Here is a 19,388-nt window from a genome sequence, read left to right on the forward strand (position 1 = left end):
CTAAGGCGTACTATCCCGTTTGCGTTCTTTTTCCTGTCGCTAATGTATCTGAAGAAGGATTTGTCCCCTTTCTTAATGTTCTTCGCTAGAGTTTCTTCCGTTCGAAGTTTGGCCTCCCTGACTGCTGTTTTGACCGCTGCAGACTTTGTCCTGTATTCAATGTTAGCTTCTTTTTCCCCGGTGCGTTTGTATGAGAGAAATGCTTTTTTCTTCTCCTTGACTAGGTATGAGACCTCATCTGTGAACCATTGGGGTTTCTTTTTTCTTTGTTGTTTGGTTACCGATTTTATGTAGCGGATAGTTGCCTCATGAAGGGTCGATTTCAAGGTTGACCACATAGCTTCCACATTATCAGTTACTTCTTGAACCTTGGAGTCTCATGTCAGCGCCACCTCGTCGGCGCCTTCGAGACATCACTCTAAGCGTGCCTCCTCACATAGGGAATACTCTGTCTCGAGGTCGCCCCCGAAGGAGCACACTGCTGCACCTCCGACCCAACTTCCTTAGGTCTCGGTGCCTATGTTAGAGGACATGCTTAAAGTTATTATTACCACACAGTTTTCCTCGGTGGTCAGCCAACTTGTCCCGACTTTGACACCAGTAACCTCGGTCTCGACCCAGTTGCGGTCTGACCAGCCTGAGCGTCCCCTCGTCTCTCGAGACCTCATCCGTAAGATTTGTCAGGTTCCCTCGAGCGATTCTTCCTCCCCTGAGGCACCTAGGACTTTTTGGGGGTTCCGGATGGGGGTCCGAGTTTCCACCACTACTGGGGCGAGGCTTGCCTCTTCTAAAAGGCCCCGGTCTTCCCCGCCTTATCGGGTCAGGTCTCAGACTGCGATACCATCTAGATGCACACTCGTCCTCGAATTGGACTCTAGTGTATGTTCCCCATTGAGGAGCTTGCAGGCTTCTACAGGACCTACTTCGAAGCAAATTGGGGACTTTTCCTATACCCTGTCTTCTCCGAAGCTTTCTCGGTGATTTCCTCGGACTCCGGGATTTTCCCGGTCCATTTGGCAAGAGGGCGGTCTTCGACGCCCCCTACTCGCCTTAGTTGAACCTCTTCGGTCTCCCATTTACCGGACTCTGAGGCTCCGGCTTACTATTCCAGGGAAGTCTCTCCCTCTTTCTTGGCTGCACCCCGATCTTGGTCAGAATCTCCTCCGGAGGATGAATCTTATTCTTGAACCTCCTCCTTTTCTCGTTTCATCTCTGACATGGGCAGAGCTCTGAACCTGGATCTTCAGTCCGACTCCCGCTTTGCCCAGGAATAACTGGCGGAATTGGGAGTTGACAATACGCCTCGTGAGGCACTTCGTCTTCCATTACATCAGGCTCTCTGGCAGACGTTTCTCCGGAACCTGGAGACACCATATGCTGTCACAGCTATTCCATCCAAGTTGGAGTCCCATTACTGGACTATCCCGGTTAAGAGGTTTTAGGGTGCTCAGCTTTCCCACCAATCCTTGGTGGTTGAGTCTTCCTTGAAGAAGTCTAACCCCTCGAAGGTCTATGCTGCCGTCCCCCCTTGCAGGGAGGGCCGTATGATGGACAAATTTGATTGCCGCCTTTATCAGAATTTGATGATGACGAACCGTGTCCTTAACTAAAGTTTCATTTTTACATCCTACCTTCGGTTCTGTGTTGAAGCCCTCCGCTCATTCCGGGAGGTCATACCAGAGCCTCGGCGTCAGGAGTTTCGTCTCCTCGTGGAGACCCTCTCCCAGCTCCGCCTGTATATGTTTTAGGCCTCTTACGACGCCTTTGAATTGTACTCGAGAGTCACAGCCTTTGCGATCGCTATGCGTCGCCTCACTTGGCTTCGGCTTGTGGATATGGATCCAAATCTACAGGATCGCCTTGCTAATGTCCCGTGTGTGGGTCATGAACTCTTTGATGATTCCATCGAGGCAGCCACGAAGCGCCTCTCGGACCACGAGCGGTCCTTTGCGTCTCTGGTGAAACTTAAACCTAAGGCCCGACCATATAAAATTCCTCTCCAGAGGTATCCACAGAAATCCACTCCTGCTTTAACTAGGCCTCCTTCGAAACGGCCTCCGCAGCAGCAACAACGTCAACTTAAGACTCAGCCGCCGGCCCCGGCTAATGCCGGGCCGTCCTTTTGACAATTCCAGTATGAGCCTTCGGGCTCCCTTTCTCCTGGAGCCTTCCCCCTTCCTCATCGGGGGTCTTCTCCATAATTTCTATGCCCAGTGTGAAAATCTTACCTCCGACAGTTGGGTACTGTCTATCATCAAGGAGGGGTGCTCCCTCCACTTCGGTCACGTACCCCCGGACCTGCCTCCAAGAGAGTTTCCTTCTGCTCAGTCTCAGCTTCCTCTCCTTCTGCAGGAAGCTCAGGCCCTTCTTCTCCTTCGGGCGGTCGAGGAGATTCCCATGGAACAGTGGAACTCTGGCTTTTATTCCCGGTACTTACTGGTACCCAAGAAGGCGGGGAATCTGGACCTCCGTGCTCTGAACAAGTTTCTGGTATGTGAACGTTTCAGAATGCTCACCCTTCCCACATTGTATCCCCTCTTGGACGAGGGGGACTGGCTGTGCTCACTGGACCTCAAGGAGACGTCTACTAATCAAGCATAAATTAGATGCAATCTTGGATGAGGAGAATTTACGGGATCTCAGTCAACACGGATTCACCAAGGGTAGGTCCTGCCAATCCAATCTCATCAGCTTCTTTGACTGGGTAACAAAACAGCTAGACTTGGGAGAATCTGTGGATGTCGTATACCTAGACATCAGCAAAGCTTTCGATAGTGTCCCGCATCGCAGGCTGTTGAGCAAGATGAAATCAATGGGGCTGGGAGAAACACTAACTACATGGGTCAATGACTAGCTGAGTAGCAGACTTCAGAGGGTGGTAGTTAACGGTACCCCCTCTAAAACATCGGAGGTGACCAGTGGAGTACCGCAGGGCTCAGTCTTGGGCCCGCTCCTTTTCAACATATTCATAGGGGACCTAACTCAGGGGCTTCAAGGTAAGATAACGTTATTCGCTGACGACGCCAAACTATGTAATATAGTGAGAGACGGCAATTCACCCGATAGTATGACACAGGACCTACATTTGTTGGAGCTTTGGTCATCGACCTTGCAGCTGGGCTTCAACGCTAAGAAATGCAAGATCATGCACCTCGGCAGCAGAAATCCATGCAGAGCTTACACCTTGAATGGTGAGACCTTAGCTAGAACTTCAACAGAACGAGACTTGGGAGTGATCATCAGCGCAGACATGAAAACTGCTGATCACGTGGAGAAGGCTTCATCTAAGGCAAGACAGTTGTTAGGTTGCATCCGCAGGAGTTTCGTCAGCCGGAAGCCTGAAATCATAATGCCATTATACAGAACCATGGTGAGACCTCATTTGGAATACTGTGTGCAATTCTGGAGGCCACACTACCGAAAAGATGTGTTGAGAGTAGAGTCGGTGCAACGGAGGGCCATGAGGATGGTCTCGGGGCTCAAGGATCTATCGTACGAGGAAAGGCTGAAAAATTTGCGGCTGTACTCACTCGAGGAACGTAGGGAGAGAGGAGACATGATCGAGACGTTTAAGTGTATTACCAGTCGTATTGAGATGGAAGAAGAGATTCTCTTTCTCAAAGGACCCTCAGCCACAAGAGTGCATCCGCTCAAACTCAGGGGCGGGAAATTTCATGGCGACACCAGGAAATATTTCTTCACCGAGAGAGTGGTTGATCCTTGGAACGAGCTCCCAGTGCAGGTGATGGAGGCAAACAGCGTGCAAGAATTTAAGAGCAAATGGGATGCCCAGTGGGATCCCTTAGAGGGTTAAGCCAAGGGAACCTGTCACCAGGAGTGGGATCCCTAGGATAGTAGACTTGGGGGTGGGTCAGTAGAGTGGGCAGACCTGATGGGCTATGGCCCTTATCTGCCGTCATCTTCTATGTTTCTATTCTGATTCACCTGGCCTCTCGCCTGTATTTAAGATTCAGGGTGGGGGATCTCCATCTCCAGTATCGTGTTTTTCCCTTCGGCCTGGCGGCCTCTTTGAGGGTTTTCACGAAATGTCTGGTTGTGGTAGCTGCGGCCCTGCGCCTCTGCGGCCTGCAGGTGTTTCCCTACCTCAACGACTGGTTAATCAAAGCGTCCTCTCGCAATGAAGTCCTGCGAGCGACGGAACAGACCATCTTGCTCCTTCAGAGTCTCGGCTTCGAGGTGAACTTTCCCAAGTCTCCTTCTGTCTGTCCCAGTCTCTCGAGTTCATCAGAGCGGTCCTGGACATGGTTCGTCTCCACTCCTTCTTGCCTCGTCCTCGTCAGGAGGCTCTTATCCGTTTGTGCTGAATGGTGACCCATCTGCACTTGGCGCCGGCTCGGCTCATGATGGTCCTCCTCGGTCACATGGCCTCCACGGTCCACCTGACTCCTTTTGCCAGATTTCACCTACGTATTCCTCAATAGACTCTGGCGTCCAGTGGAACCCGGTTCGGGATCCTCTCTCGACGCATTGTCGTGACTCCTTTGTTGAGGAGATCTCTCCGTTGGTGGTTGCTCTCTTCCAATCTTTCCAGAGGTTTTCTGTTCCATGCTCCTCCTCCGTAGAAGGTCCTCACGACAGACTCGTTGACCTATGCTTGGGGGGCTCATCTGGACGGTCTGCGTACCCAGGGTCTGTGGTCCCATGCCGACTGCCTTTGTCACATCAATCTCTGGAGCTTCGAGCGATTTTCCTCGCTCTGCAAGCTTTTTGTCACCTACTTCATTACCAAGTGGTGCTGGTTCACACGGATAACCAGGTCCCTGTGCCAGGAGGCGATGCGGTTCTGGGATTGGGCCATCCGCTACAACATATTTCTTCGAGCAGTCTATATTCAGGGCCAATGGAATTGTCTGGCACTCAGGTTGATTCGTATTCTGCAGTCTCATGAGTGGTCTCTCCACTCCGTAACCCTGCGTCAGGTGTTTGCTCGTTGGGGGACTCTGGACGTCGATCTATTTGCGTTCCCCTCAATCACAAGTTGCCCCGCTTCTGCTCCAGGGTTTACACCCCTCTCAGGATCGAGGCGGATGCCTTCCTTCTGGATTGGACGAACGGGTTCCTGTATGCGTTCCCTCCATTCCTTCTGATTCTGAAGACTCTCGTATGCCACCATGATTCTGATAGCTTCTCGGTGGCCCCAGCAACCGTGGTTCTCCTTTCTGTTACAACTCAGTTCCAGGGAGCCCCTTCCTCTGCCTATTTTTCCTTCTTTGCTTACGCAGAGTCAAGGCTCTCTCCTTCATCCCAACCTCCAGTCTCTGCACTTACCAGCTTGGTTCCTCGAGACTTGATGCCCTTGTTCCAGCTCTCCCAGCCTGTTCTGGATGTCCTGGAAGCGTCTCGGAAGGAGTCCACTCGCCAATGTTACTGTCAGAAGTGGACCCGCTTTTCCTCCTGGTGTGCTGCTCAACAGCTGGAGCCTCTATCTACCTCCTTGTCTTCTGTCCTGGATTATCTGTTACACTTGTCTGGCGCTGGGCTCAAGTCCTCTTCGGTTCAAGTCCACCTTAGTGCCATTGCTGCTTTTCATCAGCCGATTGATGGGAAGCCTATCTCTGTTCATCCTGTGGTTTCCCGCTTTATGAAAGGACTTTTCCACGTTCATCCACCCCTCAGTCCTCCTCCAGTGGTTTGGGACCTTAACGTGGTCCTTGCTCAATTGATGAAATCCCCGTTTGAGCCGCTAGCGCGGGCTCACTTGAAGTATCTTACTTGGAAGGTTGTGTTTCTTATTGCTCTCACTTCTGCCCGTCGGGTCAGTGAGATTCAAGCCTTGGTAGCGGACTCCCCTTTCACTGTCTTCCATCATGATAAGGTGGTCCTCCGTACCCATCCTTGCCCAAGATTATTTCTGATTTTCACATCAACCAATCCATTGTTCTTCCTGTGTTTTTTCCGAATCCAATTCTCACCCTGGTGAGGTGGCTCTGTATTCTCTTGATTGTAAGCGTGCGCTGGCCTTCTACTTGAAGCGCACCACTCCCCAGCTGTTCATCTCTTTCGATCCTAATCGCTTGGGTCGCTCTGTTTCTAAGCGGACCATTTCTAACTGGTTGGCCGCTTGTATCTCTTTCTGCTATGCTCAGGCTCGTCTCTCCCTGCCGGGTCGAGTCACGGGCCACAGGGTCAGAGCGATGGCGGTGTCTGTTGCTTTCCTTCGCTCGACTCCCATCGATGAAATCTGTAAAGCTGCCACTTGGTCCTTGGTTCATACGTTCACCTCGCATTACTGTCTGGATGCTTTCTCCAGGTGTGATGGCTGCTTTGGCCAATCTGTTTTGCAAAATCTGTTCTCCTGAATTGCCAACTTTCCCTCCATCCCGTTATGGTTAGCTTGGAGGTCACCCACATGTAGAGAATATGCTGCCTGCTTGTTCTGTGATAAAGCACAGTTACTTACCGTAACAGGTGTTATCCAGAGACAGCAGGCAGATCGCAACCCACCCTCGTCCCCGTGGTTGGCTTCTTTGCTTGCTATCTGAACTGAGGACACGCTGAGGAGACGCATGCCCTAGGCAGGGCATGAGGGGCACGTGCGCAGGAGCTGGCCAATCGCAAGCCTGAAGGTTTTCGAGCAAGTCTGCTTGCGAAAATGTCTGCTAGGGGGCTCTGTCGGTGACGTCACCCACATGTAGAGAATATCTGTCTGCTGTCCTTGGATAACACCTGTTACGGTAAGTAACTGTGCTGTTTGTTGGGACCAAGGAAAGGATTAATCCAGTTTCTATTATTTTCAATGGGAAAAATTGTCTTGGAACTTGAACGTTTTGGAACTCAAATGGATTAAGTTCGGATTTCAAGGTACCACTGTAGTTAAATAATGGTACTATTCCATTTGTTTCAATTTATACATTGACCTCCACTGCCCAGGGGTCATTATGCTTTCTGTGGCTGTTGAAAGATTGGTAAGCGCTGCTCTTTAACAAGTAATAAAATATTTTGTTTGTTTAAATTTCATTAGATTCACTATTTTGGTTTCCTTTGTTTGCCATGGGTAGCTGAGTACCTCCGTATAGACTCAGTGATTCAACTAACATGGGTATAAGGGGGGGGGGGATTAGATAAATCAGTTCCACAATTCCAGAAGATAAGAAAATGGTAGTGCTCAATACTTCCTTAATTTTCTTTCGGGTTTTCTTGCATTTTTCTTCTTTAGGACATTGGACATATGTGTAGACATATATCCTTGTATCGAAGATATTTTGCTGTTACACAGTTTGGATTTCTTCCTTTGTGTTTGTTGATCATATTGTGTGTGTTTGTTAGATTTGTTTCTATTTTACCAACATAGTATTTTTTTTTTTTAATAGTGGGCAACAGTTACCTTCCACCTTCCTCATCATGTGTTGAAGTCAGTTGCTAGTGCCATTGTAAATGAACTCAAAAAGATAAATCAGAACATTGCTGCCTTACCTGTAGCATCCTCTGTGATGGACAGGCTATCTTACCTCTTACCCAGTGCACGACCAGAGCTTGGTGTGGGACCTGGACGATCCGTGGACAGGTATGTAATAGTATTAGATTATATAATGTCTATTTCTTCCTGAAACAGATGGTTTGCTGTTTCATATTGATCTATTCTGTCTTCATTTTTTATGATGAAAATTAATATTAGAGATAGCTTTACTTTACTATCTGATAGCAAATTTTAACTGACTTGTAAATTGCAAATATATGCTTTTATGATAAACTATGCTGAAACTGCCTGAAATGGTTTGCCTATTTGAAATTATTTGGTCTAAACTACATGAATAGGCTACATCCCACTTCAGTTATTATCTCTATCTTCAGAGGAGGCCAAGGAAAAAAATGTAACAGACACAAAAGTGTAGTTTAAACATTCAAGGTCTTGGGAGACATCAATTAATTAATTATTAAACATATGTAGTTGGTATATCATCCAATTAGATTACAACTGCTTCACTAGGATCCAATTACAAATTGCATTCTCTTGCAATATTATATTGGTTCTATTCAAGTCACATGGTTTCTGGTTAATCATACTTCATTAGTAATTTTCCTTAGCAACTATAATGACTATAATGCTATTGTTTTCAGCCCTGGCAGCAATAGAAGGGGGTGAGCAACATGCTCTATTCTACTGCAAACATCTAGTTAACAAAAACTTTAACATTTGCTAGTCAATGCACTTCTGTAGGCTACAATCACATGGTTACAGTTACATGATTACAATCACATGACAAATATGTTCTTTTTTTTAGATCATATCAATATTATTGACAACTCCCAACATAACAAGCAGAGCCTGAACTCTTGTAGCTCCACTCCACAAAAAAGCTAGCCACGAGGAGTATAGTTCTTCAAGTTTATGTACCATTACAAAGCCAACCTTATCCCACACCACCCTCCCCCCCATACCCATCTAATGGAGGGTCCCAAATTTGTAAAAACTGATGTACACGTTTAGGAGTCCTACGAGCTTCATAAACCTCAAAAAGTAATAAGCGATGAAATTGGTTTCTCCAGTGCCAAAAGCTCGGAGGAGTATCTTGCACCCTGCATTATACATGCCTTCTGAAATAATATAATGCATGAGAAAATGTGTTAGATCCCTGAGCGCACTTGGTACAAGTGGGGGAGTCAACCAAGCCAATATGATAAGCCTTGACTTGGGTAAATTAGGCTCTATATATAAGTCTATATGTACAATCTCTCCAGGTGGAGCCCACGATAATTCGAGGAATTCACAATATTGCCTGACAAATGTCTGCACCCTGTTTGCGTACCCTTAAGTCTACATTATATTTCTGCATCAACCCAGTATAGGAACAGGGAGGCAAGAGATCCCACAGCAATTTATGCAAGTAAGAGACTTGAGTGTGGAAAACGTTCATCCAATTCAAAAAATTATGAAGGCATTCGTGGACCCCTAAAGAAAGATTTGCCTGTCGTAAATGAGTCACGTAATACATCAACTTCATGTAACCATAAAAACCTCCCGGCCCGACATCCAATGTAGTAGAGAATATGGGAAACGCTCGGACAGCTCCTGTCTCATCAAGCACTTGCGCAAGGAAACGAGCACCTTGCTCACCCCAACGTCAGAAAGCTCAAGATGTCAGACAAGACTCAAAATCGAGCGGGACTTGTGGGCAATTGCGCAGGACTTGTGAGAGCAGTTGCCGTGTCCAGACACCTCAGAAAGAGAAAACTCTGAAAAGTGCCCACGAAGATGAGGGAAAGGGAGGGAGATGGCCCCCCGATGAGGGGAAGAGATGCACAGATCTCGGTGCCCAAGGCACCTAACGCTGGCCCTGCCTGTGTCAGCTCCATTGTGGCTCCTGGAACGGGTCTACCAACCTCTTTGAAGCTTCCTGCAGACAGGGTTGCTCTGACTGGAATCTTCTTGCTGCTGAGTCCTCCTTCCGATGTAACTTTGGCTGGCAGAAAGGTTCTAGCCGGAGCAACCCTGTCTGTAGAAAGCTTTGAAGAGACTGGTAGACCCGCCCCAAGAGCCGCAAAGGGGCTGACACAGCCGAGGAAAGTTGCAGTTTTGGGATTTTTTTAATGCCACCAGCGATCAGGAGGGAGTTAGTGTTGCAATCATGAAAGGAGGCTGCTGGACACGTGATCCAGAGCAGGGCTGATGACTAGGAGGGGTAGGAAGGGAGACAACATAGCAGATACTTTACTGTGGGGACAAGTGAATGGCCTTATCCCTGTACCTGTAGCAACCAGTCTTTTTTTCCTCCCCGTTCCTGCAGGGTACCCATGTCTAGCTGCGGGTAACAGTCACTGGGTCATTCTCTAGTCCAGACTAATAAATAATCAAACATGTAAAATCCCTGGTGACCAATTTCATTACTTAGACTGGACTGTAACACAATATTGCTGCGTTTTTTAGGTCTTTGATGTATAGTGAGGCAAACAGACGGGAGACTTTCACTTCATGGCCTCATGTAGGGTATAGGTGGGCTCAGCCGGATCCCATGGCTCAAGCTGGATTCTATCATCAGGTAAGATTGTATTACTTTCCAAACTTTTTTTTTTAATGTTCGTAAATCTAAATTTCAGGTGTGTTATGGCATTTGAGTTGGTGAACCTTTTAGCTACTAGTTCAGCACTAGTTGGGGGGAAATTTATTGTATATACTTGAATATAAGCTGACACAAATATAAACCAAGGTAACCTTTCCTCCACAAAAAGGAGGGAATAAAAGGTTGACTAATATAAACTTGGGATGGGGGAGAGATTAATATTCAATTGCCCTGTGCCCTGCCAGGCTCTACCACCCAATCCCCCTCCCTCCCACCTTGCTTCTGCACTCTGTCTCCGTCCCTTCCTGCCCTGCCAGGCTCTGCCAGAATGGTGCACAAAAAGTGTCTTTCAACTCATCTGATAAATCCAAATGTCTTTATTCATCCAAAATAACTCTTTCATCCAAAGTAACTCAGTGACTCGACATGATCATGTTTCGGCCACCCGGCCTGCATCAGGAGTCTTAGGAGTCTTTGGGTATCAATTGGATAAATATGCTCTAAAACACAACGATCAAACCGTTGCTCCAAATCTTGTGATGCTACAAGGCTGTGTTGGTTTGTAGCGTCACAAGATTCGGAGCAACGGTTTGATCGTTGTGTTTTAGAGCATATTTATCCAATTGATACCCAAAGACTCTTAAGACTCCTGATGCAGGCCGGGTGGCCGAAACATGATCATGTCGAGTCATTGAGTTACTTTGGATGAAAGAGTTATTTTGGATGAATAAAGACATTTGGATTTATCAGATGAGTTGAAAGACACTTTTTGTGCACCATTCTGATAGGACATTTCCACTTTTGCTCTTGCTTGTTTGATTTTTTGTGGATTTGTTTCCCCTGTTTTAGTGTGCCTGCCAGGCTCTGCACCATGTCCCTTCTTCCTAACCTCCCTCCATCCGTCTCTCCCGATGCCTTGCAGGCCTCCAGCAGTGGGCCGAGACAGGAGGGATCTTTTCTGCCTCCTGTGCTGGCTGACTGTGACAACTTGTACCTCCCTCCTGCTTCCCCCGCTTACCTTGCGGGACTTGCAAGAACTTGCAGCAGCCATTCAGCTAGCGGCTCTACACAGGTCAGAAGCACAGGAGGATTGCTCCTTCCCCGGTTCACCACTGGACCACCAGGGAATTGAAATGTACGTAAGGGAGGCGGGAGAGAAGTGAAAGTTTTAGAGTTGGCTGGGACAGCAGATGGGAAGGATCCCTCCTGTCCCATCCCAATGCTGGTCCACCAAGTCTTGTGGCAGGTCTGACAGAGGCCTGCAACGGGTCCGGCAAAAAGGCAGGTGTTCGCTGACCTGAATATAAGCAGAGACCCACATTTTTGGGTCAGTTTATGGCCCCAAAATATCTGCTTATATTTGAATTTATATGCTATAGTTGTTTGTCTTCAGTTGTGAAGATTGCATTAGAAAAAGTCATATGGAGAACAGGAACAACTTTGAGAAGTTCATATCCTTGGGGTAACATGTTGGTCTCTGATTCTTTCTCACTTGGTTGCTAAAGTAAAGCTGTTTTAAGCTTATGTGTAGTTAAAATAACATTTATTAATAATTTTGAACATAATGTAAAATGTCCACGAATGAGTGAACAATTTGATGACCTTGGGCTTAATAAAGTGGATAAAACTGGGATAAGTGAGACAATTCCAACTATCCAAATGAAATAAGCTTTAGCTAGGCAATACATATGAAGCCAGTTGACTAAAGGGTTAAGATCATTAGAAAAATAGTTTAATTCCATTAAAATTATGCAATCGATGCTCTAAGAGAGATAACTAATCTTGAGAAATTTAAATCTTTTCTTAAGACATTCCTTTTTAAAGATGCGTTTCAAAAAAAAAAAAAAAAGAAACTTTTACGAGTCCACTTCTATTGGACTTAATTGTTTTTAACCCCACCCTTTTGTTTATACCTTTAATATCTTACTTTTCTTTCATCATTGTAGTTCTCCCCTTCTTTTCCACTCGTACCCGTTTGTCCAGTCGTGTATGTCATTGTTTTTATCTAATCATGTATGTTTATTTTGCTAAAGTTATGTTAAATTATATTATCTGTTTCTGCCCTATTTTAAAATGTATAACCACCTTGAAATAAATTATAAGGTGGTATATCAAAATTTTATTAAACTTGAAACCATTATTAAACTTGAAGAAAGTTGGCTATTGTAGATGTATTTATTTTGTAAGATTGTTTATCGTGTATTAAACTTGATAAACCGCCTTAGTTGCAGCACAATTCAAGGCAGTTTACAATAAAGTATGGAAATTGAATCTCCCATTGTATGTTCGAGCTCTGGTTGCTTTACATTCTTTCATTGTTTATAATTACAGTGGTACCTTGGATTACGAGCATAATCCGTTCCAGGAGCATGCTCGTAATCCAAAATGCTCGTTTATCATAGCGAGTTTCCCTCGGCGAGAGGGAGAATTAGAAGGGCTTGAGCATGCGCAGATGCATGCTCAAAGCCGGCAGAGACTGGGAAGAAGATCTTCAAGCTGCACCGGCACTTGTGGGCTGCGTGCCGGTACCAAAGGGGGGGGGGGGTGAGCTAAAGTTGGTCGGGCGGGGGGTTCCTGTTCTCACGGGGGGGAGGGGGGGCGATTCGAGCGGGAGGGGGCCCTTTGTGAGCTGGGGGGAGCGATGCCGGTTATTGGGGGGTGCTCGCAAATCGAGTCAACACTCGGTTTACGAGACACGTTTTGCGAGAATGTTTTGCTTGTCTTGCAAAACACTCGCAAACCGAGGTTTGACTGTATTTTATTGTGTTTGTACTGTTTTATTATAGTGTATGTCTTTGTTGTGACTTGCTTTGTTGTGACTTGTCTTTGTTGTGACTATAAAGCAGGATACAAATAAATGAACTATAAACTTAACTAAAACCAATATGAACATTTAGTTGCCTGGTTTGATTGGTGCAAATAGATTGCCATCAGCCCTATCTATTGCTAAGTAGTGTAGTTTGCCACGTGAGAGATTATAGTTAGTTTTCATAGTTCATTTTTTTGTAAATTCTTCAAGTCAAATAACCCCTAAGTCTAATAAATATCAACCGACCACCAACTGCCCAAGCTCTGCCCCAGATCCCATCCCCATTACTAATTGTAATGCAGTTTCTTTCATTCATTTTTCATGTACACGCAATATACACAGCAGATATAAATTCTCAAAACTGACACATTTCAATCACTAAATTAAAAATAAAATCATTGTTCCCCCTTTTATTAAACCATGATAGTGGTTATTAGTATAGGGAAGTGTGCTGAATGGTCCACGCTGCTCTATGAAACTCTATGAGTGTCTGGAGCAATGCGGAGCATTCAGCGTGGCTCCCTACGCTAATAACCGTTATCATGGTTTAGTAAAAGGGAGGGTTTGTTTGATGATTTTATTTTTCTAATCATCTTTTTCCAGACTCTGGTTGAACTTTTTCCTGTCTGTGTGTTTCCAGGGCTTTCTTATCAATTGACTGTTTTTCTCTCCTTCTTCACTTTCTGCCCTAACATTCAACTTTCTTCAGCTTTCTTCTCAAAATCTCTTTTTCCATGACTTACCTTCCCTTCCTATCTCTTTCCTCTCCCATGGTCTGACATATCTCTCCTTCTCTCCCTCCTCCCAGTGGTCCAACATATCTTTCCTCCCTTTTCCCTTTTCCCACAGTCTGCCATCTCTTTTCTCTCCCACATCATCAACTTAAAGTCAACAGTGTGACCGTTGGCAGGAGCTGAGTGTGAAAGTGCACTAAGTTCCTGGTCAGGATCTTATTCAAGATACTCGGGCTCTCCAAGAACTGCTGTAGGAGACAATTCCAAATGAATTGTTCTCTCTCATATGTGAAAGCAAAAGAGATCCGTTGCTTGAGGAGCCAAGGGGATGCAAAATATTAATTTGACAAATCCATTACTTTGGAAAATTTTTTTACTTGGTGGCCTGTCCAAAGATATGTAGGATCAGGGACCACAGAGAATTCACTCTCTATCACTTCAGTGTTCTCTCCAGAAATTTTTTTCCAGCCGGGTGGCATGAAAAAGTAGCCGGGTGGGGTGGGCGGGGAAATTTGGTGGTGGGGAAAATTTAAATGTGTACTACTTTTATTAGTTAATTATCATTAATTATTTTCCAACCTTTTTTAAAGTTCAACACATGTGCCAGAATATTTTTATTAAATTTAAAAAGTATCCAATTAAGGATCCTGCAATCCTAACAAAAATTTTAAATAACAATTGTTATGACATAAACCAAGCACCACAAGTATTGTCGCTGTCAGGAAGAAAATTGAAAACAATGAAAAAAAATATGGGAAACCTAATGAAGAAAAAGAAAAAATATTCCTCGTCATCAACAGCAGATGAATCCAGAAACTAGTAGGATTACATCCATCAAGTTTCAGCTTTGGAGGTACACCTGGGCCCTCCCAGTGTCCCTACCTCACCCTCTTCAAGTTAACACCTGGAAACCTCCCAGGTCCCTTACTCTACTAGATGTGGTGCCTTCTGGACTACAGGGGTTCCTCACAGCTCCTGGATTCTTCGGTGGATTTTGAAAGATATTTCTGTGGCTTAGGCCTCAGAGGAGAAATGTTACTGTGGCTTAGGCCTTAGTGGAGGAGAAATGTTCCTGTGGATTTAGGCCTCAGTGGAGAAATATTCCTATGGCTTTAGGCCTCAGTGGAGGAGAAATGTTTCCGTGTCTTTAGGCCTCAGTGGAGGAGAAATGTTTCCGTGTCTTTAGGCCTCAGTGGAGGAGAAATGTTCCCGTGTCTTTAGGCCTCAGTGGAGGAGAAATATTCCCGTGTCTTTAGGCCTCAGTGGAGGAGAAATGTTCCTGTGGCTTAGGCCTTAGTGGAGGAGAAATGTTCCTGTGGCTTTAGGACCCAGTGGAGAAATATTCCTGTGGCTTTAGGCCTTAGTGAAAGAGAAATGTTTCTGTGTCTTTAGGCCTCAGTGGAGAAATATTCCTGTGGCTTTAGGCCTCAGTGGAGGAGAAATGTTCCTGTGGCTTTAGGCCTCAGTGGAGGAGAAATGTTCCTGTGGCTTTAGGCCTCAGTGGGGGAGAAAGGTTCCTGCGGCTTCGGCAGTGATTCCTTTGCCCTCACTATTCAACAGGCCCTAGTTGAAGTTGGCCTTGGCTGGGGCGCCATTTCACTGGCAGCCTAGTGTACCTTGTTTAATTCCGGCCGGCTGACAGCTGGGGCTAGGCTAGTTGTGGGCTAGCTGCAGCTCTTTCTCTCTGGATCAGAGTTTTTTTCTTTCCACTCCTTCTGGGTCATTCATGTGGAGGAGAGGGCTAAAAGTTGGATCAGATATCTCAGCGTCTGATGTTGTTGCTGTATCTATTTGGGGGCTCTGGGAAAGGCACTTGTCACTTCGGGGCCCAGGTACAGTTTTGTTGTATTGCTTCTCCTCTGGCATTCTTCTTGACTTTGGTCAACAGTTTGCCTCCTGGGGGAGCTGTATAGATTTGTGCTTCAGAGGCCTTCAGTTAGAGAAGGAGTCTTCCCTTGTCCTGTTTCCAGGCTTGATGCCCTAGACCCTTGCGAGGAAAAGGTCTGGTCTGCGGTGGTGCTCATGGGTTTTGACATCAGCTAAGGACCATTGCCAGGCATGATGGTTCCATTCCACAGGAGGATATTTGGGGCCTGTTGGATATGATGGGAGGCTGATTTGCACTCATTCTATTCGTGGGATGTAGCTGTGTTTTCCACAGCATGGTGCTCTCAGGCAAGGATGGCTCCTTTTCACATAGGCTAGGGAGGGTAGCCTCTGTATGATCGTGGGTAACATACTCTCTGGAATGTAGAATCTCCTTGGACATGTGCTACAGGGCAGGATTTGGGGGAGAGGGATTTCCCGTTCGCTTCTTTATTTCCCTCCCTATGTTTGGACTGCTTTGATACATCTCAATAGTCTCTGGATTCATCTGCTGTAACTAAAGGAAAGAAAATTATCAGGTAAGGATAAGTTTTACCTTCAAAGCCAACTTGCATATGCAGAAGGTGTCTTCAGTTAAATATTTCTTCTTCTTTTTTTCCTAGAGGCCCAGTTATCCCAGGACAAGCAGGCATGATATTCTCACACATGGGTGACGTCATCTACGGAGCCCCAGCGCGGACAGCTTTTCAAGCAAACTTGCTAGAAGTTTCAAGTTTGCACACTGCACCATGCATGTGCTAGCCTTCTTGCCCACTAGAGGGCGCATCTCCACCTCGTGGTCCTCAGTTCAATTTCATCCGCGGAGCCAGAAGCCCTGTGGATAATTGTGCTCGTATTTGCCTTCTTTCGCCGCGGCTGTGTGCGGAATTTCGACGCGGTCGCTGCGTTATCTGTGTTTTCTTTCTTTGTTTTCTTCTTTTTTCAAAAAAAAAAAAAAAAAAATTTAATTTCATCCGTTCGCTCCGGGGGCTCCCGGTAGCCGTGGCCGAGGAACCTCGTTTGTTCCCGGCCTTGTTTTGGGCCCATGTCCCGGCCCGTAACGGGATTTAAGAAGTGTGGTAGGTGTGATAGGCTTTTGTCGATCACTGACCCTCACAGGTGCTGCCTAAGGTGCTTGGGGCCCCATCACCCGACAGCATCGTGCCCTAAGTGTGCCACCTTCCAGAAACGGGCCCTTACTCGTCGCAAGGCCCGTATGGCCGATCTCTTTGCCGTCGAGACCCCGACGGGGAAGGCCTCGAGCTCAGCCTCGGCTTCGGCCCCGGCCTCGACCTCGACCTCGGCATCGGACCCCTCGGCTGCCTCGAAGCCGGTTGCCTCGCAGAAGCAAGCCCCGGGTAAGTCTCCGCTTCCTTCCTCAGTTTCATCAACCAGGAAGCCATCCTCGGGCTCTTCGTCGGCGGGACCGTCGACCTCTGCCCAGTCCAAGGTGTCTAAAGGGTTAGCCCCGAGGGAATACTCGAGACCGAGGTCGCCCTCTGCGGAGCGCCCCCAGGTGTTGCCTCCGGGTCTCACGATCCCGGCATTCCAGGAATTGCTTCGAGCTTTAATTTCCTCGGAGCTCTCCGGGGCCATTGAGACCCTGCAGCAGGCTTCGGCCTCGACGCCTTCGGTCTCCGCGGCCCCACAGTTGGCGACCTCGGCCTCGGGCACCGGCCTTTCAGCGGCCGAAGCTCCCTCGGCCTCGACCTCGACGCTTCCCTCGGATCCGACCTCGGTGAGACAGCCTGAGGTCAGTGTGCGGTCCCGAGACAAGCAGCGCCGGGTACGCCGGATCTCCTCGTCCTCGTCCCCGAGGTCTTCCCGGGGTTCGTCGCCCTCGAGCAAGCCTCGGGCGAAGCACCGCCTAAAAAAGGCCAAGCGGTCTCGGGCCTCGCCTCGGAGGAGTCATCGCTCGACGACGCCCGAGGGCGGGGCTTTGCGGGTCGAGGAACTCCGCCTCGACAACCCCGATCTCTTGCGGTCCCCGATCCGGGAGAGTTCCCGTGCCTCCTCGCCGGGGCGGAAGGGACGGGCCTCCGTACCCCGTACTCCGGGGGGTTCCCCCAGGGGGTCTCTTCGGCGGGCTGTGTCCCCAACCCCTTCGAGGTCAAGGGATCGTGCCTCGTGGGGTTCGGGATCCGGTGTGGGGATCGGGTATTCTCGCCAGGCCTCTCCTTTCGGCTCCGTTGAGAAGTCTCGGTCACCCTCTCCGCCCGCACGGACATCTTCTTTTTCAAAATTTGTCCATGACATGGCGAAGGCTCTGGGGGTGGACCTGTTGGCGGGGTCACACTATACCAAAGAATTTTTGGAGGAACAGGATTCTCCTGCCCCTCAGCGGGAATCCCCCCGCCTGCCGCTGAACAAGGTCCTCCTTCAGACCTTGCTGCGGAACCTTGAGACCCCTCTTACAGTTGCGGTAGTGCCCACCAAGATGGAATCCAAATACCGGACACTTCCCCCTAAGGGGTTTGACAAGGGGCAGCTCTCCCATCAGTCGCTCCTGGTGGAGTCGGCTCTTAAGCGTTCGCAGCCTTCTAGGGTCTCTGCGGCGGTCCCCCCTGGGAGAGAGGGTCGGACCCTCGATAAATTCGGCCGTCGTCTATATGCTAATTCCCAGATGGCCACGAGGGTCCTCAACTATGCTTTCGCCTATTCTTCCTACCTCAGATCAATGGTGAAGGATCTGCCTGACTTTCAGGGGGTGATCCCGGATTCGCACAGGGATAGGTTTGCCACTTTTGTGTCGAACCTGTCCCAACTATGTTTCTATCTCTTTCATGCGGTATACGACGCATTTGAGCTTGCCTCATGGGTATCGGCTTCTGCGGTAGCCATGCGCCGGTTGGCGTGGCTGCGGACCCTCGAGATGGACCCCAACCTGCAGGAGCGATTGGCCAATCTACCCTGCGTCGGGTCGGAGTTATTCGACGACTCCTTAGAGGCGGCTACCAAGCGGCTTTCTGACCAAGAGCGCTCTTTGGCGTCTCTGGTTCGCCCGAAGCCTAAGCCGTCGCCTCAGAGGCCATTTAGACAGCCTCCTAGGCGGTATCCTCAAAAATCGACACCGGCCTTTTCAAGGCCTCCACCCCGACGTCCAACCCAACAGGGTAGGGGGGGGGCCCTCCAAGCCCGCTGCGCAGGGGGCATCCAAGCCAGCGCCGTCCTTTTGACGGGATGAGCGGCTGGGGGCTGGCCCCCGCCGCGAGGTCGCCCAACCCCCTCCCCATTGGGGGGTCGGCTCACGGCTTTTGCCAGGGCTTGGTCAGGGATTACGTCAGACGCATGGGTGCTCCGGACCGTCTCAGAGGGCTATTCGTTAAACTTCTCCAGGCAGCCTACAGACATGCCTCCCGGGGCGTGCCCGTCCAATCGGAGCCAGTTGGCCCTTCTCATAGAAGAAGCCAGGGCCTTGTTGAGCCTCCGGGCGGTCGAATTGGTGCCTCTCGATCAGCAGGGCCAGGGATTTTATTCCCGTTACTTTTTGGTCCCAAAGAAGACCGGGGACTTGCGCCCCATTTTGGACCTCCGGAAGCTCAACAAGTTCCTGGTCAGGGAGAAGTTCCGTATGTTATCGCTTCCGATTCTGTATCCTCTATTGGACGAGGGGGACTGGATGTGCTCCCTAGATTTGAAGGAAGCGTACACCCATGTTCCGGTGCATCCCGACTTTCGGAAGTTTTTAAGATTTCAGGTCGGGGAGTTGCACCTGCAGTACCGTGTACTACCCTTCGGTCTGGCTTCGTCCCCTCGGGTGTTCACGAAATGTATGGTGGTGGTCGCGGCTGCTCTGCTCTCCCGGGGGTTGCAGGTCTTTCCCTATCTGGACGATTGGCTGATCAAGGCCCCGACAAGGGAAGGAGTTATTTCAGCGACCCAACAGACTATCACGCTTCTTCAGGGTCTAGGATTCGAGGTGAACTTTCCCAAGTCTCACTTGCGCCCGACTCAATCCCT

The 19,388-nt window shown here is 48.3% G+C and overlaps 1 protein-coding gene across 4 annotated transcripts in view; it reads left to right on the forward strand.

The window, feature by feature from the left end:
- BIRC6 (baculoviral IAP repeat containing 6) overlaps positions 1-19,388 on the forward strand; it is a 1,530,571-nt gene that overhangs the window by 253,468 nt on the left and 1,257,715 nt on the right. For all 4 annotated transcript variants that reach the window (XM_033935681.1, XM_033935678.1, XM_033935679.1 and 1 more), the window contains 2 exons: positions 7,332-7,525; positions 9,887-9,998. In XM_033935681.1, the coding sequence (XP_033791572.1) occupies positions 7,332-7,525; positions 9,887-9,998 (306 nt within the window). The remainder of the gene's footprint in view (positions 1-7,331; positions 7,526-9,886; positions 9,999-19,388) is intronic.

This window comes from Geotrypetes seraphini, chromosome 3 (assembly GCF_902459505.1).
Source record: "Geotrypetes seraphini chromosome 3, aGeoSer1.1, whole genome shotgun sequence".
Taxonomy (NCBI): domain Eukaryota; kingdom Metazoa; phylum Chordata; class Amphibia; order Gymnophiona; family Dermophiidae; genus Geotrypetes; species Geotrypetes seraphini.